The sequence below is a fragment of the Anolis carolinensis genome, chromosome 1 (assembly GCF_035594765.1).
Source record: "Anolis carolinensis isolate JA03-04 chromosome 1, rAnoCar3.1.pri, whole genome shotgun sequence".
NCBI lineage: Eukaryota > Metazoa > Chordata > Lepidosauria > Squamata > Dactyloidae > Anolis > Anolis carolinensis.
The window spans coordinates 114,398,378-114,422,758 of NC_085841.1; the positions used below are offsets into that span (position 1 = coordinate 114,398,378).

The 24,381-nt window shown below is 36.3% G+C and overlaps 1 protein-coding gene across 1 annotated transcript in view; it reads right to left on the reverse strand.

The window, feature by feature from the left end:
- Window positions 1-264: 264 nt before the first annotated feature.
- Window positions 265-24,381, reverse strand: part of pm20d2 (peptidase M20 domain containing 2) — a 31,604-nt gene continuing 7,487 nt past the window's right edge. The window contains exons 3-7 of the mRNA XM_003215548.4: window positions 19,946-20,088; window positions 10,819-10,973; window positions 10,295-10,427; window positions 8,191-8,298; window positions 265-4,015 (exon numbers count right to left, since the gene is read on the reverse strand). Of these exons, the coding sequence (XP_003215596.1) occupies window positions 3,810-4,015; window positions 8,191-8,298; window positions 10,295-10,427; window positions 10,819-10,973; window positions 19,946-20,088 (745 nt within the window). The 3' untranslated portion in view covers window positions 265-3,809. The remainder of the gene's footprint in view (window positions 4,016-8,190; window positions 8,299-10,294; window positions 10,428-10,818; window positions 10,974-19,945; window positions 20,089-24,381) is intronic.

Consider the following 24,381-nt stretch of genomic DNA (forward strand, 5'->3'; position numbering starts at 1 on the left):
GTGTGAAGAACCTCCAATTGGTTCTCTCTCCCTAGACTTCAGCACAAGAGTGACATCCCACCATCACCATTTGATCAGGACCTATTAAATTAGGAGTTCATTAGGGGAAGTTCCTTTACTACCTAGGAATGTATTAGCCAATCAAACCTATACAGCTGGTATCTCCCCAACCTACTTATCACAAGGATCAGGGCAGCTCATCCTTTCCTCCCCTTACCTTGCTTGGTATCGAAATTCATTTAATAAGTTATTACCACTACTGCATAATACACAAGCCAACTGTTTTATTCATACAATCGAACAAGTATTTATGAACAGCATACCAGCAGTACAATTGATTGCACAGAATGAAAAGGACAGCTCACCAGCAGTGACTCACCAAAAAGGTGGAAAAAATCTTAAAGCACTTTACATCAACACTGAAATTCAAAAGTGTAGCTCCAGCATTCAAATCAAGAAATCCTTATTACAAATGGCAGAGAAAGCTATTTTAACTCCTACATTTTAATTTTCATATGGAGGTAAAATAAGCACTGCAAAATACACCTGCAAAGCTAAGCCTTCAGAAGTACCAAAAAAAAGCATCAGCCAAGTCATGACATGTATTTGTGTACTTCAGCCATTCCATTTTTTCAAGTGAATTACCATCAAGCTATACAGTTTACTTTTTCTTTGACAATAATTTTCTTTGAAGATAACCTGAAGATATCTCTCTTTGAAAATAACAGATTCAAGAGCATACAGAATTTTGTAAAGCAAAAGTAGCCAAGATGTAAAAAAGCGCATACACATTCTGCAATAGCCTTGCAACTCAGAGTAATATTGTAGAAATGTTTTCCAGTGTCCTTGAATCAACAAAAACTCTTTTGACTGTGAATTTGCATTAAACTTGTCAATGATCCTTGTCCATTCACATTACAGCAATATTCTAAAATTCAGACTTCACAGTATATACAATATACACAAATGGCACAAGAGCGCTCCTGTCTAATATGTGGCTCAGTAGAGGCAAAACCATCCTTATGATATGGAGGAGGTTGGGGTTGTATACATGCAATAAATACATGCAATAAAGAGGCACTGTGAACAAAACTGAAGTGGACTAAAGTGGCACCCTCCAACTTTTATTTAATATAAAGTATCTGATACAACCTATGGCTTCCTTTGCAAAAATATCAATACTGGAGTAATAACATCACTGAATGACTAACAGGATGGAAAGGCTGAGGACAGAACGCTGTGAAGACTGAATGTGATTAAAATGTGAACTATTATCAGACACCTTCTGAAATTATAAACTTTTTTATTTCAGAATGTGTTCTCTTTTGCCTCAGCAGAAAACTCACACTGAGCCAACAAAAGCAATCAAATATTATCTATTCTTCTACAAATAAGGGGTATTTCCAAGACTGAATTACCTTGAAAATTACCTCTGGCTCACACCAGAGACACTTGGAAACTCTTATCCAAATAAATGCTCCATCCAACTACCATGTTTAACAGGAAAACCTCCCTTCCAGCATGATTGTTTTAATGTGTTTTACTTACTGTATTGTGCAAAGAAAAGAGGTATTTTTGTACTCCTACGACAACTGCAAGATCCAAGACTTTTGACTAGTCAAATAATCATCAAGCATTTCCAAATATATTCAACCACCAAAAAATATAAATGTTATTTAAAATTGTCTTACTAAGAGATAAGTCTGTCCAAATCCAATTACAGAAATTCACACTAAATTATTTTACTTTCCAGTTCACGCATGTAAGGAGATATTACTCAAGAATTTGCCAAATCCTCTTCCAAAACTAGGTAACCGTTAAAGAATAAAATAAACAAAATAATGGGGATAATATGATTCAGAATTTTTCAATGAAGGCGGTGCTAGTCAAAGAGTTGGGCCACAAGCCATCAGATGCCAGTCTGTGACAAGCTTCCAGGAAAGCAACAACTGACTAAGGAGCTTTCTTCTCTCTTGAATTACTGCTTTTAATACAATGTAGATCCAATGGGCCATTTTTTTTCTGCCTTTGTTGGCAATTCTAATGCTTTGCAAAGCTAGAAGAATCCTGCCTGAGATAGCATTACACAGGAAGTAAAAAAAGAACACTTTATTAGCTTCCTCATACCTTGCTTATGCAGCAGATTGCATACCTAGATCATCTAAGCAGAATTCCTCTACTCACCATCAACAAAGTATTTGCGAGGAAATCTTGGTCCAGAGCTGATTCAATAAAACCAGACAACAAATTCAATTGAGTTCAATGGGTCCACTTGAAGTGAGACAGACACTGGATTTCACTCTTAATTCGCCTTTGCTATGAATGCTATCATGAATAATAATTAGCATTAATGCAATTAATCAGGAACCTTAACTAGAGTTTTATGTGGCTCTGGTCTTGCCAATATGGACACTGGATGAATTCCTATTCCTGCCCGTACTTCTATGAAAGCAACCTTTCAAAATCCCCCTTCATTTGCTGGTAAGAAGGCAAAAGAGCAAAATACTACTGATAATTTCCTTTCAGTTATATACATTAAACTCTCACTGCTATTTACTTGTGCGTGATTTCTGCTTTCACACAAATCAAAACAGCACAGTGTTTAGATAAACAACAGTGGGAAAGTAAAAAAGTTTTTCGTGTGAAAGTGCTGCAAAATAGTTCAACATGAAATTTTCTGGACAGTTACTAGAGATGATATACAGAAATGTTGCTCTCTGTCAATATATATATATATTAGTGTAAGTGAACATAAGGGCTTCAGTCAGAAATGCAAATACATTAAGTCCTGTTAAACTTGCTACAATGCTTTATCTACATAAAAAGTGTATAATATATCCATTTAAATCAAGTTTTGGTAGTGACTTGAATGGAATGTAGATTCTAGATACCTTTTTGCTGAAAACCTGTCTAGGCAATCGTTTAGTAATAAAATGTCTAGAATACCAACTGCTCTGTAAATATTTTTCCTTACAACACACAGTAAGAAATGATTTGCACCTACTCCTTCAGTTTCTCCTAGAGCTGATCTACTAATTTTCTTACTTTTTTCCATGAAAGAATTTATTTCAGTTTAAGAGCTATGGTTGCTTATCCCCTTATATACATGTTGATTTCCTCTGGATTATATGTATATGCAAAACTACTAAGCCATAAATATAGTTAAAATTGTGCAGAACAAGGACTCAAGAGCTTATTAATATGTGCAAAATCAATTACAAAGGATAGTCTTTCAGAAATGTTTGATCCAAAGTATGCTTGAAAATGAATGTAAGAACAAGAAACACTGGCAAGAATGTTAAGAACAAAGTGCAAGCCATCAGTATAAAGGTGGTCTAGGTACATTTTGCAAACACCACTGAACCTTTGGTATCCTTCTTTGCAAAGCATTTCAAATGCATACAGATTTAGCAGGCAGAATTACATTTTCTTGATTGATTGCATTTGGTTTTGCAAATCCTAAATGAAATATGCAACACTTCTCACTATTTCTTGGCAAGAGCGCAATTACTATGAAGGTAGTTCAATTCCTTTCAAACTATCACACTAGTAATATAAAAGTCAGCTCAAAAAAGTCTGCAAAGCTAAGACATTGAGCACATTTTCAGTCATTAGATAATCATGTAATTTTGTCTGCCAAATTAAGATAGCTAGATGACATCAGATCAAGAAAAATTTGCAAAAGTGCATTGAGGTTTTCAGTTGCACCATTCAAAATGTCAGCATCTCTACAGCTATTAAACATTCAATTCACACAGATCGATTGTAGAGTTTCTTGTGATTTTAAATTTGTAACCCGTGGCACTATTTCAATGTGATGCACATGCTGCTCCAATGCCAAGGACAGGTCCTTTGCCATGTTCAGGGATATGTAGAAGGGCTTCCTCTTTCAGTTTCACCATTCTGAAATCTTCTCTGACTTTTTCCAACAGATCTGGCTTGAAAATAACATCTAATGCAGTCATAGCTAGTGCTTTTGCTGTCCGCAAAGCATAGAATTGAGCTTCTTCTGACCCTAAAATGAAGCAAAGCCACACAAGGACAAATGAGATTAAAGCAGTTGCAACAGACATGCTTCTTGGCTAGAAACATCAAACTCTCTGTATCAGCAGAGGAATGATTCAACCAAGCCCACATTCTGTGGATATATAAAAATGTGATATGAGTAGCTTCCTCAATCTCAGCAGAGGAGTGCTACGGAATAGCTTCTGCCATGGTCCTCTCATGAACTGGCAAAGTGGGGAAGAGAGGAGATGTCATATACTTCTCTGATTTTTATTATTGTTTGATTTTTTAAAAATTTTAAAATATTTTGATCTGCAGTTAGTTGACTTATTGAATCCTGAGCCCGTGGACCCCGAGAATTCATTGGGTAAGTGTATCATTAACGTATGGAGAATCTGAGGAAACTGTTCATGCTGTGTTCCATATATCATGAACTACAACTTTGCTACCTCCATACTCTCAGTAAAATAGTTTGTACATGTCTTTACCAAGCCAGGTCTCTGCCACCTGAGTAGTCCTTATTAGACTGTGGCCAAATATTTACAGCTGTCCAGTGGGATGAAAATATTCATTTGTATTATTGACACTGTTGCACACTTTTTGCATTAGTTTTGCAGTTTGAGGCTGCGGAAAGATAAGACTGAAAATAGACCAAAGTTCATTTTTTCTGTTGCAAACCTGCTTGCAATTCTCAAAAATACAAGAGGGGAAGGAGAGCTTCCATATTTTGATTTTCTATTAGCTTCTACACTATATCACTCTTGGGAGACCATTTCTCCCACCCGGGGGGGGGGGGGGTGCATTCCAGCCAAGGGCTTCCCATTCATTCCAGAGATGAGGAATTTGTGGGACAATCTTGAGTAGATTTTAGGGCTCAAATTCTATCATTGAGGGGATTACTAGACCCTATCAGCAAGGACTCTGGAATACCTCTCTATGTACCATCTACTGCATCACTTACCACCAATAAAGCTTATGTTATAGCAGCAATGTGTTTCTGTATCTAACAAATGAAAGAACAGTTGGACAGTTCTGGAACTGTATTCAGTTCCTGAATGAAATAGCATCCCTTAAAGCTCTTGTTCAGATAATATAGAAAAATACAACAGACTTTCAGTTCCTACTGTCCTATAGCTCAATAAGACTATGTTGGAGTACTGGGAAAGAAATTCAAAAGTTAAAATATATTTGAATATATAATCTATAATTGGGAGTTTTTATATGTATCAAGCATTGTAAGCAACTATTTAAATCCAGATCACATTAGGCAACCCATCAGCTTTGGTAATTAAGAACAGTAATCCTGATTTTCTGCAACTGGATTTGCACAGGTAGCTTGCCCTATTTTTCCGATTACAAGAAGCTTTCTAATTATACTGAGCCATCTCTTTAAGCTATTAATACATATGTAAATAGCTTCACACGAATATTGGGAACAATTTTGTTCTGGGATATCCCCTTCACTGGATTTGAAGGCCAATTTCCCCTTCTTGGGGCCTGCCGTGCGGTTGGCAATCTCGTCCAATACCAAACTTCAGAGACAACCCCATCTCCCAAAAGGCATGTTGTTGTTTATTGCATTTTTTCAAAAGGCATTTTGTAATTCATCACTGCATTTTAGTACATGAATTCTTATTAAATGTTGGTGGTATATTGGGGGGAGATAGGAACAGCACAAATGATTTGGAAAGCTACCCATAGGGCATGTGTCGTCCTATTACTCTAAGGCATTTCTTAACATATACATCAGTCAACAGGAGGTGCAATTTGCCACTGGCAAACACTAAGCAGCAAATGCATCCTTTCTTTTCTCACTACTGTTTCTTCTTACTTCTTGAAGGGAAGTATTTGGCAAAGAATACTCAAAGATGATTTTGCCTGTTTCTTGCCAACCTGGTGTTCATTAGCAGTACCCTATCTAAGTACTAACCAGGCCAGATCCTGCTTAATTTCGAAGAACAGACAGGATCTGGTCCTAAGGTATTTAGATGGTGATCTAGAAAGGGCTAATAACCGTTTCAAATTGTGAGAACATGATCACAGCTGCCTCCAATCTTTCCTCAGTTGCAAAGACAAGATTTTTGTCATTCCCCTTAGTGTGATTATTTCTGGTTACACAATACTGGGTGTACCTGGATAATTTACTGATAAGCTTTTCCCCATTTTCTCCTCTCTTGGTTCCTCCCTCTCTTATCAATGCTACTTTTGCTTTGCATCTTCTTCTTCAAATCAAATGAAAAGTTTAGCAAGATAAGAGTTTGAAGCCCAAATGTACTGCTAGCTAAATCCCATGCCCTCCCAACACTATCTAACAAAACAGAAGAGGCCATTTGTTAAAGAACTGATCTTTGGAAAATGCCCTGAGTCCCCTCAGGGAGATAGGGCGGGTTACAAATACGTTGTTGTTGTTGTTGTTGTTGTTATCTTCTTCAAAGTAACAAAGTATTATTATCTTCTTCAAAGTAGATATCCCTACAGGTTGAACTTGAAAATAGTATTCTGTAGCTGGAGTAAATCTATCATCCCCTAATAACCTTTAACAGCACTCCTTGTTAAACTTTAATAAACAAAGTGCTTGAAGGGTGAGTGAAGATCACACGTGGGTAGTGGCAGGTACTATATGTTTTACTTATTAGCTTATTCGCCATATCAAAACATTTGACGAACACATTTAACACATATAACTCCAAATATGCAGTTCTCAGCTGAATTTCTTTAAGTAGAAAAAGGGGCAGCTTCGTATGTTATTTTAGCATTCTAGCCAGCCAATAAAAATATAGTTTTAATATATAAGCATCCCAGTGCGTCTTGTGTATAATGTATGGCCTGAAGTATTGGTTTCTCTTTTTCTTATACAAGTTACAACTAAACAGTACCTGTGTGGGTAGTGGAAGGTGAAGACACAAAAAAGAGTCAAATCATACAGAACAGGGACAAAAAGAAATAGGACTATTATTTTCCAAACGGATAGTTTTGAAATGTTGGCCTTACATTATCCCAAAGCAACAATTACATTTAAGCTGTTGTAGTTCAGTTGAAAAAAATATTCCAGGTTGGAAGAAGGTAAATTTAAACAACATAAAAGTGAACTGTGAAGGAAGAATAACCAAATGTGAAGTAGGGATTACAAATAACAACCTCCTTGCCTTTCTAAAATAATGTGATACTCTAGTTCCGAGAACCACCATCTAAAACAGGGGTCCCCAAACTAAGGCCCGGAGGCCACATGCGGCCCATCGAAGCCATTTATGCGGCCTCTGCGGCAGCGGCTCCCTCCTCCTCCACCGAGGAAGGCGCACGCAGCACGACGGAGGAGGGAAAAACGCACGCCTTTCCCACCTCCTCCCACGCCTGGTGCGTGCCTTCCAAAGCTTTGCTTGTTTATAATGGTATTTTAATTATTATTTATTTAATTATTAATTATTAAGGGGTGCTTTGCTAGTGCTTTTGGTGCAAAGGCAGAACTAAATGGCCCAAGAGATCTCTTCCAACCCTCTTTATTATTATTATTATTATTATTATTATTATTATTGACAGAAGTACACAGTATAACACAGCAAACGAAATATATATGATGGATTTCGTATCACAAAATCACAAGTCGAACACTTCCCAAGCATTTAGGACTGTGCGATACATAGTTGTTGTTGTTGTTGTTGTTGTTATGAACAACATTGAGGCTGGGTGGCCATCTGTTAGGGGTGCTTTGCTTGTGCTTTTGGTGCACGAAAGTAGAAGGGGGTTGGACTAAATGGCCCAAGGGGTCTCTTCCAACCCTCTTTATTATTTTTATTATAATTATATTATTAACATTGAGGCTGTATTTGTTCCCGTTTTGTTTTTTTACTTCATAATAAGATATGTGCAGTGTGCATGGGAATTAGTTCATAGTTTTTTTAAAAAAAACTATAGTCCGGCCCTCCAACAGTCTAAGGGACCATGAACTGGCTCCCTGTTTAAAAAGTTTGGGGACCCCTGATCTAAAATAACAGACTGCCTGGCATTAACTCAATTTAATGTTCTCAAGCATCAGTGCTTGGGGACAACAAAGTAATTTTACAAATTTCATTAATTGCAATAACTAATTTTCATCCCTAACATTAATAACATTAACTTTTTCATCTGCTTCATGTCATTTTTATTGTAGGGTGTCCCCAGTTTCATGTACACATAAAATACACTAACCTGCAGCTGCTGTATACTGCTCAGTATGGTTTAGAGCATCAGAGCCAATGTAAAAATAAGGATGAATCCCAGGAACCACAAAGGAGACATTTCCAAAGTCAGTAGAACCTAGAGAGATGCATACCTTAGTATTTTGTCCAAACATGTGTTATATGGATAGAACAATGTATCAAAAATCTAGGTCATATACTGTAGCAAGACATTTTGCAGAATTTCATGTATTTTATGAATTTTATTCTGATCCAAATGTCATCATTTCTAACATTTAATTTTCCACTTCCTGCAAGAATATGGGGAATGGAGGAAAAAGCAAAACGAAAATCAAAGTATGGCCCAAACTACATTGGAAGACAAAACTACTGTTAGGTATGATAAAAATAAAGAGCACACAAGCAAATACAATGAGGTACAGATTATAAGGATCTAAGCTACAACACAATGTGGGGCCGGGCTGTGGCGCAGGCTGGTAAACAGCTGCTGCAATAAATCACTCTGACCATGAGATCATGAGTTCGAGGCCAGCCCATGGCAGGGTGAGCACCCGTCAATTAAAAATAAAATATAGGCATGTGGGGACTCACAGGTTGAGAACATCCGGAGTAGATCCTACTTTGGTTAATTCATTCCAATACTTAAGTTGGGACTAGAAGTTGGATTGAGCCTTCCATTTCAGCACACCTTATTTCACATTAAAGCAGCCACACAGAATCTCCTACCCCATTTTAACACCCTGGAAGGTTTAGATAATGAACACTTATTGTGTTAATTATGTGTTTAGTGTGAGTTTTAACAGCTAAATTGTATTTTAATTACAGGAAACCTAACTTTCACCACAAAAAAAAATCTAAACCATAACGTATTGATTATAGGACATTCTCCAGACAAACCATCAAAATGTTCAGATTGCATTGTGGATGTTTTTGAGGTTGAACTCATGATTTGATAGGAAAGATGCATCAAATAAAAAAGTCATTAAAATGTAGGAAGGGAAGAGGTGCAATGGTTAAATGACCTTTCCATGATTTATTTGATGCTTTTAATTAGCTATTAATTAGTTTTTTAATTGTTCATGTAATTTATGTGCTTGCTTTTCAATAAACCAAGTGTATACTTTAAAAAATAAAATAAAATATAGCCCATGCTCATTGCTGTCCTAGCAACCCGAAAGACAGTTGCATCTATCAAGTAGGAAAATAAGGTACCACTTATAAAAGTGGGGAGGCAAGTTTAACTAATTTACAACATTGGAATGAGGAAGTGAGGAAGTGCCATCAGAGTGGATGATGAAGCAGCTGCTCCCCCCTGTAGCCAGAATTGAACATCCCCTCAGGAGAAGGTTAAATTGCCTCTGAGTCTGTCTGTCTGTTGTCTCTGTCTCGGTTCGATGTGTTTATGGGCATTGAATGTTTGCCCTATATGGACATAATGTGATCCGCCCTGAGTCCATTTCGGGGTGAGAAGGGCGGAATATAAATACTGTAAGTAAATAAATAAATAAATGTGATGCAATGATATTATAATGTGCATTACAGGTCTTGTACATCAGATTAATTTCCAACTGCTTGATGGTTCTATTTACTACTGCCCTTGTGAGCTCTCTACAGCCAGCCCCAGTTAGCAGTCTGGCTGATGCTCTTTGAATAAACTCTGCACACTTTTCAAAAGCAGTCCTATGTAGAGCGCATTGCGGTAGTCCACCCTGGAATTTATTACGAAGGTATGATTAAAGAGTTTTAAACATGCATTACTGGATCTGTGATTGCACTTTAATGTACTGTATTTTAATTAAAATAACAATAATTTATAATCCAATAAAATTACACTTTCCCTTCAAAAATCTTAAAATTTGTATTGTACAATCACCTAGCAATGTGAATCTTCTAAAATATAAAAAATATTAATCTTCATTAAATTAAAGAAGGGAAAATAATTAGAATTATAATTGTCTTCTTCTGTAAACATGATAAAAACCAAGTAAAAATTGGGAGGTTTTATCTCTACATAGATCCAAGACCAGTAAAATAATGTGGAAGAATAATAAATTAAGACATTATTAGAGGAAAAACCAGAATGAAAACTGAACAGGAAGACGTTCTGTTACTACCTGACAGTCCGTTAACATTATCATCTGGGATGAAATCCATGCCAAGCTTCTTGCCATTCTCTACATAAGCCTTCTCCAGGCTTTTGTTAGGAAGCACATTGTAGTAGTCATTTGCACCACCTTTTAATTCCACCTAGAAGGGTAAGATATACATTTTTTTCAATTAAAGTATATGATCAAGTTTGAAACAAAAAAAAATTAACTTGAGAGAACACTTCTCTAGTAATTTCTAGGTCTTCCGGGATGACGATATTTTAATTCTGCTGAAAGCTACTCATAGCATCACACTGGAGGACCAGATTCCCAGAAATAACATTTTTAACAAATCCATCAATAATCATATCTTCAAAAGTCAAAACTACAAATGTGGAGGAACAACTGGGAAACTGAGACAAAAGAAAAAATGCTGTAATTTTCTCAATCTTTTAGTAGACTTATCAAGATATAATCCACATTTTAAATTTACTTGAGAAAGTTGACATTATATCTTAAGCAGAATTGTGATTAGCCTTTAAGAACCTTACTTCACACCCTGTAGCCAGAGCTGCAGCTCTAAAACAGTTCTCTGCTTTTTCTGTCAGGATAGAGAGCTCCCTCAATGAAGGAGCACGCAAATAAAATTCTAATTCAGCATATGAAGGGATGATATTAGGTTTCACACCTCCATTCTTTATTACACCTAAAAGAAAGAAGATACATGTTAATGACATTACTCTGATACACTGGATTTTCAGAGGTTTCTGGCAAATCAGCTAAACAGAGAAGTCACAGTAATGTATGCATTTGATCCAACTCTTCTAATCTCCAGCCGATCAGTGGACACAAAGTCTGAAGATTTTCTTTAGAACTGGAAAATGTATTCCATCGCAAACCAAAAAGATGTAGAGTTAGATTGTGTTCACATTCTTTGTTAGTCATTTGCTGTTCTTAGAACTGAGAACATTTAGCTGGCACCAGAAGAAGTAAGATTAACTGAACCGTAAGCAGTAACACAGAAGTGAAATATGGTTTACTGGAGCAGAAAACAAAATATAAATCCATCCGCTTAACATTCTAACGTGTGGAAGAAGATTCATGTTAGGGTTAACATAAATTTAAAATATGTTTACATCAGACCTCATTGAGTTACATATCTGTTTCTAACATTACAGCTCCTAATTTTCAAAGAAAATTAGCTGTGTTAGTCTCTTGCAACATAAAAAGAAGGAAGGGAAGCAGGACAATAAAAATAAATGTTGCAACATCTTTAAGATTGTTTTCTATATTTTCATGAACTTTTGTGGATGTAAACCCACTTCTGATGAAGGACAGAGTGATAATAAACGTTTAGGTATAAAACATGTTTACACAGGTGTGGAAGTGGAATGGAATATACAGGTTGATTATCCCTTATCCAGAAATACAAAATACACCAAATTCAAATATGAGATTGTGATACCTCTACTTTCTGATGGTTTGATGTGTATAAAACTTGTTTTAGGCACATTATTTTTTAAAATGTCATATGACATTCCTTTCAGTTTTCATCAGTGGTTTTCAACCTGTGGGTCCCCAGGTTCTAAACTGTATCTAAAAATATTGGATAGAGACTCCCCATCAAGTTTACAAACTGTTAGGATTTAATAATAATAATAATAATAATAATAATAATAATAATAATAATAATAATAACTTTATTTTTATACCCCGCCTCTATCTCCCCAAAGGGGACTCAGGGCGGCTTACATGGGGCCAAGCCCGAATAAAAACAATATCAATATAAAACACAACAATAGACAAAAAACATGCACAATTATAAAAATTTAAACATTAGCCAGTAAAAACAAATGACAAGAGCTAATAAAAACATGGATTAAAATGGAGAGGTTGTAAAAGTAGACTGGGTAAGGTGCACCATATAAATATTGTAAACACGAGGTGACTGATAAAGTGCTGCAAATTCTTGGAAGTGCAAATTGGGATGGGAATAGACCCTGTGTCTTTATCAAGTTGACATAGGTAAAAAGTGATTTCTGGGAGTTGAAGGCCAAAACATCTGAGGACCCACAGGTTGAGAACGACTGGTTTACATATAGAAGAAATATATGAAATACTAGCTGTGCCTGGCCACGCGTTGCTGTGGCGAAGTCTGGTGGTATGGGAAATAAAGTATTGAGGAATTGATGGTAATTAAGGTAAAGGGTAAAGGTTTTCCCCTAACATTAAGTCTAGTTGTGTCTGACTTTGGGGGTTGGTGCTCATCTCCATTTCTAAGCCGAAGAGCTGGTGTTGTCCATAGACTCCTCCAAGGTCATGTGGCATGACTGCATGGAGCGCCATTACCTTCCCACCGGAGCAGTACCTATTAATCTACTCTCATTTGCATGTTTTTGAACTTTAGGGTTGGGAGAAGCTGGGGCTAACAGTGGGGGCTCTCTCCGCTCCCCCAATTCAAACCTGTGATGTTTCAGTCCAGAAGTTCAGCAGCTCAGCTTTAACATGCTGCGCCATCAGGGGATATTATTTTCTAAAACTTGAGAATATACAATATTTCTGATTGTTTGGGTTTTTTGTTGTCTGTTGGAGCCAAGTATGAATGCTGCAATTAGGGGAAATGATTAGCATGTAATGGCCTTGCAGCTTTAAATCCTGGCTGCTTCCCCCGAGTGATTTTTTTGTTGGGAGGTGTTAGCTGGCCCTGATTGTTTCTTGTCTGGAATTCCCTTGTTTTCAGAGTGGTGTTCTTTGCGATATTTTATGTGCTTGTACTGTCTGTGGCCCTCAGAAAACAGAGGATTTGCCGGACTTTGGTGATGGGAATACTTTGTTGGGAGGTTTTAGCTGGCCCTGATTGTTTCCTGTGTGGAATTCCCGTTTTCAGAGTGTTGTTCTTTATTTAGTGTTCTGATTGTAGAGATTGTATTGTTCTGTTTTATTATACCACAGTAATTTTTATATATTGTGATTTTAGTGTTTTTGAATACTTGGAGCCAGATTGTATTCATTTCACGGTTCACAGCAACACAATAATAATAATAATAATAATAATAATAATAATAATAATAATAATAATAATAATGATAATAGTAATAATAATGACTTTGGTAATACACAGTGCTTCACTCCCTTCTCAGCTTCCCTACTGGAAGAATCCTTTCTTGGGAGGTGTTAGCTTGCCCTGATTGTTTTCTTTGTGGAATTCCCAATTTCCCTGCTTTCAGAGTGTTGCTCTTTATTTACTGTCCTGGTTTATATCGTTCTGTATTATTCTACCACAGTAATTATTTCATATTACAGTAGAATCTCACTTATCCAACATTCAGTTATCTAATGTTCTGGATTACCCAACGCAGTCTGCCTTTTAGTAGTCAATGTTTTTGTAGTCAGTGTTTTTAATTCATTGTGGTATTTTGGTGGTAAATTTGTAAATACAGTAATTACTACATAGCATTACTGAGCATTGAACTACTTTTTCTGTCAAATTTGTTGTATAACATGATGTTCTGGTGCTTAATTTGTAAAATGATTACCTAATTTGATGTTTAATCAGCTTTTCCTGAATCCCTTCTTATGCAACATATTCACTTATCCAACGTTCTGCCAGCCTGTTTATGTTGGATAAGTGAGACTGTACTGTATATTTATCTTATATTATCTGCTTAGGACTGGATTATATGAGGTCCCTTCTACACAGCTGGATAAAATGCACACTGAAGTGGATTATATGGCAATGTGGAGTCAAGATAATACAGTTCAAAGCAGATAATATAAGATTATAAATGGGTTATTTAGCTGTGTGGAAGGGCCTTGAGTCTACACTGCCATATAATCCAGTTAAAATCTGATAATCTGTATTTTATAGGCAGTGTGGAAGAGGCCTAAGTGAGGCCTAACTCTGCCTGTCCCCTGGGCTGAGTGACTTGCTAGGAGACCAAGTGGGCGGAGCTTAGCCTTCTAACTGGCAGCAATTGGATAAAAACAATTATTCCTCTCCCTCTAATTAGGACTTTATTTTTCTTTTCTTTTTGTTGTGTCAACCTAGAGGCGTGGATGAGGGGTTGTGCTGTCAATTTTCGAGGTTGTGGGGTGTTTATGTTTTGTTGTTTTGTCCGGTGCTGTGATTCCATCACTCTTTTATATATATAGATATAGATAGAGAGATAAATGAACATTTAGACTTAGGACCCCTTTCCAAGATATGTCATTTTGTAGAAGTAATTCACATCCTGAAAAAAACGGGAAAAAAATTGGTACCAAGTTGTTCAGGTAAGGAATACTCAACCTGTAATAATTTCCAGAAGGACACAAATCATGACTCTTCCTGTAGATTTTCCAAAAGGCTGCATAAGGTTATACAGGTCTTTCAGATCCTTATAGTGGTCAGCTAATTCTAATTTATTATCACTCTAAACTGTATCTAAAGAAGTGGGTTTGTATCCATAAAAGCCCATGCAAATTACAAAAAAAAAATCTTACAGGTGCTGTTACATTCACTTTTCCTCCCCCCTTTCCTTCCTTAACTACATAATGGGACAATGCCATTATACGTTATCTTGCTATTTATGTGCTGTAACAATAGAACTAAATTTAAGAAAATATTTCAAATCCCAGATTTTAAAGAGTCAAGTACTGTATTAAATTGCACTAACGGATCACCACCAATTTGCTAACAAATCCACCATTCTTATTTAAATTTTGAGAAGTGTTTTGTTATGAAAACGTGTGAGAAACTAAGCCGAGCAAGAGCAATGTTTGTCTCAATGTGCAATGCCCAAATTGAGTAGTACAAATGTTTCTTATCAAGGAAGGGAAACAAGTACAGTAGAGTCTCACTTATCCAAGCTAAACGGGCCGGCAGAAGCTTGGATAAGCAAATATCTTGGATAACAAGGAGGGATTAAGGAAAAGCCTATTAAACATCAAATTAGGTTATGATTTTACAAATTAAGCACCAAAACATGTTATACAACAAATTTGACAGAAAAAGTAGTTCAATATGCAATTATGTTATGTTGTAATTACTGTATTTACAAATTTAGCACCAAAATATCACGATAGATTGAAAACATTGACTGCAAAAATGGCTTGGATAATCCAGAGGCTTGGATAAGCGAGACTCTACTGTACATTTCTTTGCATTCTTGTTGTTTCACTTCTAATAAACAGCTCGTGCAACATGGCAGTTGCTGCAGGAGCTTCAGTTAAAAGTAGAGGACACATTATCCTTCATTAGTTTCATTTTGCAAACAAAGAACCCCTTTGAAATAGAAAATAATTTTTAAATTATTACCTGAATTTTCCCTAATATCTTGCAGAAACACTTTGGAGTGAACAAAACTAAAGTGGTGATATACTGATATTCTTGAATTCAATGTTAGTAGTGATCCATGTAAGAATCTGGACCAGTAAGCCCTTTACAGAAAAGTTATTTGAATAACAACTTCTTCATTCTAACATGGGGTATAGTGTTGTTATACTTCAATTACAGTTTCCAGATTTTAAAACTTATGCTAATGAATTAGGTGTCTTTGATACACTAGAAATTGTTATTTTCCCGAATCAATGCTCTGTCTAACAGTTCTTTAGCTGCCCTGTTACTGAAATAACCATGCTCCTCTGCTTTCTAGTATTGGCTGCTTTATCCAACATAAGCTTCCTCTCAAGGGAACACCGTTGCCCACAAGAGCAACTGTTTGAAAATCCAATCACACTGTAATTTAAATTAACCAACATATAAAATCTTTTAGTTATTTTTGAAAAAAAAAAACTACCTACACTTGGCACAGAACAGCTTTAATTGTTGTAAGGTTATGTGCTGTGCTTTGCTACCTTGCATAGCTATATAAAAGCTAGATGTTCACCAGAAGATTGGCACTATGAATAGTTATGTTCCTTGTGCAAAAAAAGATTAAAACTAAAGCTAATAACCCAGTCTAACCAGCAATTTTTGTGTGGTAACTATGCAACGCGAAATATTTTTTCCATGGCAGACTTGACAAGATGTATCCAAGGTAACTAAAATAATTCCTTAATTATAGAAGATATTATCCACTTTTCCAATGTAATAATTTTTCTGAAATGAGGGAATGAGAATAATAGGGTGATTACCTTTGAAAAAACTATATTTTTATTAAGTGATTTTAACAAAATGTGTTAATTTTAAAGCCACTAAATTCTTAGTTTTGACCTCATGCTCACCTACTAAAACAAAAGGCAATGTTTGTAATGTATTAGCACAATTGCTATTCAACTAACTTGACAGTATACTAATCCATTAAGATCAAAATCTGTATCATTTTCAGTATTTTAGAACAATATATAGCCAGAATATATAAGACATGGTTCTTCAATTTCAATGTCTATCCTGGTGTATACATATCTTTATATATATGTTAAATTCTGGAGGCTAGGTTGTGAATCATATCCTCATATCCTGTGGCGATATGCCACAAAAACTGATGTGACTGGAAAACATGGCCACGTTCAAGGTGTACTGGATTGAGCACTAGCATGTAGAATATTGTACCAATTACTCTGGCAAAATGATATGCCAGCATTCCACCTGTATTTCTGTACTGAAGAAAAATAGTCTGACATCACTTACAGTTCCTGTCTTGCCCTGCTCCTCTGCACCACTGGACTGGCCTGTTAGCCAGCAAAGCAGTCTTGCAAATAGTTTTGTTGGTAAGTTTCTGTTTCTGCTTATGGAAGGGAATTTATGTTCCTTTCCATCTGACTCGAAGTAAACTATCGAGATAATAAACCAGTCTGTTGTTAGTAGTTCATTGGCCAAGGTCAAATTAAAACTTAGTCCAGACAAGACACAGGTGCTTCTTCTTATCAGTTGGAAGGCAGATCAGGAAATGGGGACTACCCCAGAAATCTCAGGTTTGCGGTTTGTGTGTGCTCCTGAACTCAAATCTTAGCTTGGAAACCCATCAACTACTCCCATTCCCTGGGAAGTCAAATCTGCTCATGATAACATAAAATTCTCTCACTGAAACAGCTTCACTGACTACTGATTCATTTCTGGGCAAATTCAAAGCCCATATGGCTTAGTTCCAGGCTAACTGAAAGACCCAGCTCCCTATTTGAGCCTTCCCGAGTTTTAGAATCTTCAAAGGAAATCTTTCTCTTGGTCCCACCACTGTCACAGGGAGGGCCACTGAGAAGGACATGGGAGAGACCTTTTAGGTGGCTGCTCCCAGGCTATGCAACTGTCTGCCAAAGGAGGCTCTGTTGGGTCCCTTCCTGTTCTCCTACTGCCAAGTCTAGACACTACCATTTAAACGAGGTTTCAATTTTTAATCTGGTTGGGTAGGGCAACTAATGGGCTTTTAATTTTTTTATAAATTAATGTTTTATTTAGGAGGATTATATTTAATGCTTTTAAATTTTTTGAATCTAGATTGTTTTTACTTGTGTTGTTCTAAACTATGGCGTAAGCCACATTAGGTCCCATATACATTAGGTATATATACATGGGGGGGGGGGGGTCTATCTTGACTTCAATGCCAATCTTTAATGTGCCAGCAACAGACTTATAAGACCATCCATTTGTAAAATCCTCACAGAACAGAATCAAATGGAAAGAAATTCAGAAGACAAAATGGACTCTGTAGCGTGCATTTAAATTGGGAAATTACTAAAGGATAAATTATTAAAAAAATTTATTTTCTTTTAGTTGTGAAGGGAAGCTTCCTTGATAGATATGTTTATGCAGTGTCAATAAATGGAATATTCTGACTCACAGTTCAGATGACGACTGCCTATAAGATGTTTTTACAATCTTGTCTAGTAATCAAACACTTTAAAATCACAGTGTAAGCTATAAAATCTTTAAAGGGATCAAGCACTTTCAAAAGAAAATCAAAAATTTCAAACTGCTCCATTAATAAGAGAATGAAAGTGTCATAATGGCCACTGATCAGAATGGCTTGAATACTGGATGTTGAATAATATGTGTTGGACTGCCAAATATATTTGAAATATGCTCAATATAAATATTTATAATTTCTCAGTGGTTGATAGTACTAAGTCCATATGGATTACAAAAAGAATGGTAACCTATAAACACTGCTGCAGCAGCATTGAAGGTGATTTTCCATGGATTTATTCAGCAGCTGCTATAAAGCTCAAAAGCCTGCAGTGTGTGAGGACAAGGCATGTGACTCCTTCCAAGTGCACTGATAGCTATTGGAGAAGCATGTTCACAGTGCTCCTTTATTGTATAATTAAAGGGCACCAGCTTATCATTTCGTTACTTCTGATATAGTGCAGCTTTCATCCAGTTGTGTTCTTCATACTGAAAATAGCTGGTTTAGAGTAGGTCCATATAACTGCATTATAAAACCAGGGGAAATGAAACTTTGGAGCACTCCAACTATAGGATTTCACATCATGCATGACACCCTTAAAATAAAAATACAGAAAAATGGATGCACTCTAATTGTGCTATAATGAGGTCAGTTTACCATGCAGCTGAAAATTACATTTTTACATAATTATTCAGTGGTGTTAACAAACTTCAGCTGCTGAAACTAGATTGATGAATCTACAGGTTTTCAAAATGGTGATGTTTGACAAACCAGATATCCTCCTATAGTTATGCCCATATCACTAAGGCTTAGTAAGGTCAAGAAGACTGGAAAACGTAGAGGGAGGAGGGTCTATTTTCACACCTGTACCCATGGTAGACCATACCTCCAAATTTGGAGGCAAAGATGTGCTACAAAAAGTATCAGAAATAATTTCTGGTTTCCAGTTCCTGTATTATTTTTTCTTCTTCTTTGAGCTTTTTTATTTTGGAGTGGGGTGGGGGGAAGACTTCTGCAGAACTAAGGACGCTTGGGGGACCAGGGACATAGTGTTTTGAGGCAAAGCATCACTCCTGGCCTTTTGGGAACAATTTTTAAAACCTGACAAATATACACAAATATTGAAAGGCTTAGTGTGGTCTCAGAAAGCTGCAAAAAGGGGTTGTATGCAGCCTGCAGCCCACTCTCCTCCTTTCAGGTATAGACAGGATTACCGTATGCTAGAATGACCCTCCCCCATGACATATGGGCAAACAAGGTATTTTCATATGAAAGAGCATTCAAAATTAAGTAATTAGTTATAATGGAATTTCATCACTGAATGTGTTGGTGATTGAAATGCAAAGCTTGTAAATTATGGGCTTCGACACTGAGTTATCTTTAAACAAGGTTTTTGAACTCCCTATACCCATGTATGAAAAACACACGCCTGAAAGACAATATCCTAATCTGAACCTGGAGCAGGGAAGATACATGCCACCTACTAATGTGGCGATGGCATGCATCTAATGTGGTGATGAAGATGTGTGGCATTTCACTATTAGCTCACATATACAACTATAAGCATTTGCTGCACTAACACAAATGAAGCTACCAGCCGCTATTTGTATGAACACTCAACAACTTAAGTTTGGGACATTTAGGTCTATTAAGTGAACCATGCAGTACATTAAGTGAACCACTGTATTCCCAATATCGTGTTGCTCTTACTAGTTTCTAGTTGAAGAAATGACTGCAAATTTTAAGAAAAATACAGTCCCTTGCATTTGGATCATTAACATGCCAGATACAACATATTTCCTTAAACAGTGCTGAAGTATTACTTGCTGGACATAAGATTGAATGAAGATCTCACCATGAACTCTCCATGTTGGTTTCATTTGCTGTCTTAAAACTGACAGATTGTTGTATGCAAGAACAGCAGCATCTAATGCATTTACTCCTTCCCAAGGGTAAGCAGCAGCATGAGAAGCTTTTCCATAGTATTTCACAGTCACACTAGGAAATAAAAGCCATCACTTGTTTTTAAACACTTTTGTGAAGTAACAAATACCCCTTTGGATTCATTCAGTGATCTTAATTTTAACGGGATAAGTGTTCATACCAGTCTATTACTTCAAGCTCCTATAAATGTACATTACTGAAAATAACAGATTAAGAAAACAGATTTTGAGACTGGATGGGAATTGAAGTAAGACTTCCAGTATGCAAATCAGTGGACCGGGGAAAATACGAACAAGAAAAAAGTGAAGCCCTGTGGAAACAAAAGAATATTAGTATGTTAAAATGTTTCATTTCTCTACTAGGTACTATGTAATAAATAAACAAAACAGATATTTTTGAAAATCAGACCATGTAAAACTGCAGTGAAGTTGTTTGGTATGTCCAGATATTTATTCCCTTCCCTTCCATCCATCATAACTAGCAAAGAGTACATATGTACCAGTGATTCCCAACCTGGGGTCCCCAGATGTTTTTGGCCTACAACTCCCAGAAATCCCAGCCAGTTTACCAACTGTTAGGATTTCTGGGAGTTGAAGGCCAAAAACATCTGGGGACCCCAGACTGAAAACCACTGATATATACGTAAGATTAAAAAATCTTATTGGATTCATTTAAAAACAACACACACACACACACAGAGGAATGGTATCTGTAGATATGAAGACTGGGGTCTCAATTGAAGAAGAGAGAAAACTTTTATCAACAGAAGAGGCCTATGCATGCAAAGACCCTCGGCAGAATCAATAACAGCAAAAATGGGAGGAACTTTTTTTGGATATAAGGTTGATAATGCTTTCTACCTTTTACAATGCAAAGATCTCTCCATTTCTTAAATGTTAGCATATCAAAACTGTCGGCTCTTACACTGAATTGCATAATATGTGCAGCACCCAATGGAATGTGCAGCACCTAATGGAAGTCTGGATTTTATAAGGAATTGTGAGCAATAAACCTGAACCCTGGATGGAGCTTTTTATATTGCCACACATTCAAGATTTTGAATTGTTATTCACCTATTGCTAGATTTGCTGCTGACAAAATTTATGCTTTTGAGTTTGCATATAACAAAGGGCAGGACCCTGGTGAGTAACAATGTGAAAACTTGTATTTAACACAAGAAAGTTTAAAAATGTAGCAATAAAATAATTACTAATAATCATAGCTTTCAGGTATTTTAGAAACAACAGGATTCAGGATTCATTTTTAGTAATCTGTTCACCAGCAAGAACATCTTCATGACACCTTGATCAAATTCATACACTGATCCTAATAGTCCAAATTAAGAACAGTGTCACTGTTATGTAAGCCAGCTTAAAGTGAGCTCATGAAAACTTTGTTTTCATGGTACTGTACATTGGAGCTTTGTGTTTTTAAGAGCCATGAAAATTGAGGATCAAAAATGAAAGCTTATATTTTCAAAATTTGATCTATATTTTAAAAGCAGTCCTTCAAGCCAAACAAAGCCATACAGTGCATTTGGTATGCAGCCATTTTCAAAGCATGAATTAAAACTAGAGGCACATATATTGTTGAATGATGTTCATAGTTCTTTTCTGACTACATACCAGTTTGGGTATTACAGCACAACATGCACTAAACATGCAGTGAATGTGCTGATACACTTGAGAAATTACAAATTATTTAGGATGCGTAATGCAGTGCATAATGAAGATTATAAGAAAAATGTCCACAGCAAACAAATCCAAGAATTATAAAGACAAAGATTTCAGGAGTGTTTTGTGAAAACAAGTTAAAGGAAAGGAACATTTATGAAGGAATCAAGTGCACCTTTGCAGAATGCAAAACTGCTGTTACAACATGGATATGCTGCGTAACAGTATCTTCCATGGTCAACATGACCCAAAATAACCCCAACAACTTGTGCTTACTGATGTCTGTAAGGGTACATCCAAGATAGGCAACATCACTCCAAGCCTGATTAAAGAGCTCAACAAGCATGAACAGCATTAAAAAATAGATACAATAACCAAAACTAAAAAAACGCACCAGGATTCTCATGTTTGTTCTTATAAAATTATACAGGCAGGTATTCTTTTTGTAAAGCTTAGAATATTCATCTTTTTTTCACAAATATAACTAAATTGTCTACACTAACACCTTGTCCCATGCAAGTGAACATCTTGTTTCCTGTATCATATTATTTGTCTCATGTTGCAGCTTTCAACACTACTACCTAATACAATGCCATCAACTTGATACTCAACATGTTATGCCACTGAAAGTAGTATTGGCAAGATCTGATAGGTATGTTTCTTTTCCCATTTCCCATTTCTTTTTGCACTGTCCCTCACAGGTGAGAAAAGTGTGGGCACAAACTGTCATTTGTTGTTACTCTAAGACTAAAGAGAAAAATGTTCTTCTTCAGGGATGGGGAACTTGTGGCCCTTCAGATCTTCACCAGGCAATCCTTTATCAGACTAGGGCTGAAGGCAATTAGCAGACCAGCAACATCTAAAGATCCATACGCTTTCCAATTATTCTAAATAATGGTAATATGGCCCAAAACCCAGGATATGTAGCCTGTCAGTCAAAATAGTATTGGGGACTTTTCTTCTGAAGGTAGGCTACTGTTTTGTCACTGGAAAGAGGCTTTTCCTATGCTGGCACACAAATGGTGAAACTACACTATTAAATGTGTTTCCCTAAACTGTACCTTTATAATGACCTTCAGATTCCAAGTATAACCTGACTTTAAATATGGTTTATATACTCACGTGTAAGTCAACCACAAAAACATTTTGAGGCCAACATTACAAATTTCGATATGATCCATGGATGAGTCAAGTGTCATTCTGAGGAAAGAGAAAAGCAGTAGCACTCTCCTCTTCAGGGAGCCAACTGTTCATTACCATTGGCATTTTCCATGGAAAACTGTAAACGAAGCACTGACCCTCTGTAATCTCTTTGCACAGTTCAAAGTGAAACTTCAATAGCTGCTGCCACTGCCATTTTCCCAACGAGACATTCAGAAAGGCCAGAACTGACACTGAAGTGGAGAGTAGATTGGTTTGGTGCTTCTTTTAGGCTCTCCTGGAATTGACTCAGCTCTGGCCTTTTGCCACTGTACTCAGAGTAAGGATGGTTCCTTCTTTGATAAAAGTTAAGGTACAGGATTTACACTGACCTATGGGTTAAGTCACACCAATTTTGGGGGGTTGATTTTTTGACTAAAATTTCTACACATATACGAGCATATAGAGTTAGTAATATTTTAACGGCAATTTAGCAACATCAAACTTCACTTTTAATTGCATTTTTTTTAAAAAAAACACACGTTATTTTTATTTGCCCATGCATAAAAAAATTAACTCCCCAGAAACAGCAGCAAAATACAGAATATACACTCTTTTAATGAATAAATAGATAAACTGATGAATTTGTTTCCGGGCATTCTCTTTCAGAAGCATGTTATCAGTTCTGAACTTCTAAGAGGAAATTTCAATAAGTAAAATGCAAAACTGATTTGCTAATCAACTGCAGTAACTCCTAACCACCACAAAGGGATAGGAATTCAAATTACATCTAAGTAAATTGCAATGTGATTTTTAAAAATGTTTAGTAAGTACAGACAGACAAAAGCCAAGAATACAAAATCATGTGATTTTAATGTTTATATTAGGTGGTTTTAATTCTATGTTTTCATGTCTAAATATTGTTTATTCTATGTTTTCATGTCTAAATATAATTTTAATGCATAGCTATATGTTCTTGTTTAGATTTTATGATTTGGTTTTATATGTAAGTCAGGTATTGAATTTTGGGTCCCCCTGGGGTGAGAAAAGCGGTACATAACAACAGTAAATAAATAAATAGCACCTAAAGATGGAATTTTTAAAATAGTCATTTTGTAATGAGTCTAAACTTTTAGTCAACACTGCACTAAAGGGAACAGCCCTATTTACACTCCTGGTCTAGAGTTGAGGTCCAGCGAGAAGACCCTGATTGCCATTCGATTCGGTTCGAAAATGCATTTACACAAAATCAGGGAGGTGGAGGTTGACATATGTGTTTTTAGTGTGTTTAACCTTTTGCATTTTATGTTTTATTGTTGATATTGTGTGTTTTATATACTGTAAACCGCTTTGGGTCCGGCCACAGAGAAAGGCGGAGTAGAAATATCTTAAATAATACGTAACAATAAATCAAGATTTCTGACATATTCTGGCTGACAGTAAATTAGCAGCATACACAAAGCCCATGGGGCTGTTTTGTTCCTCTTTTCAACAGGCAAATAAAATTAAAAATGGATAATTTATAATACGAGTA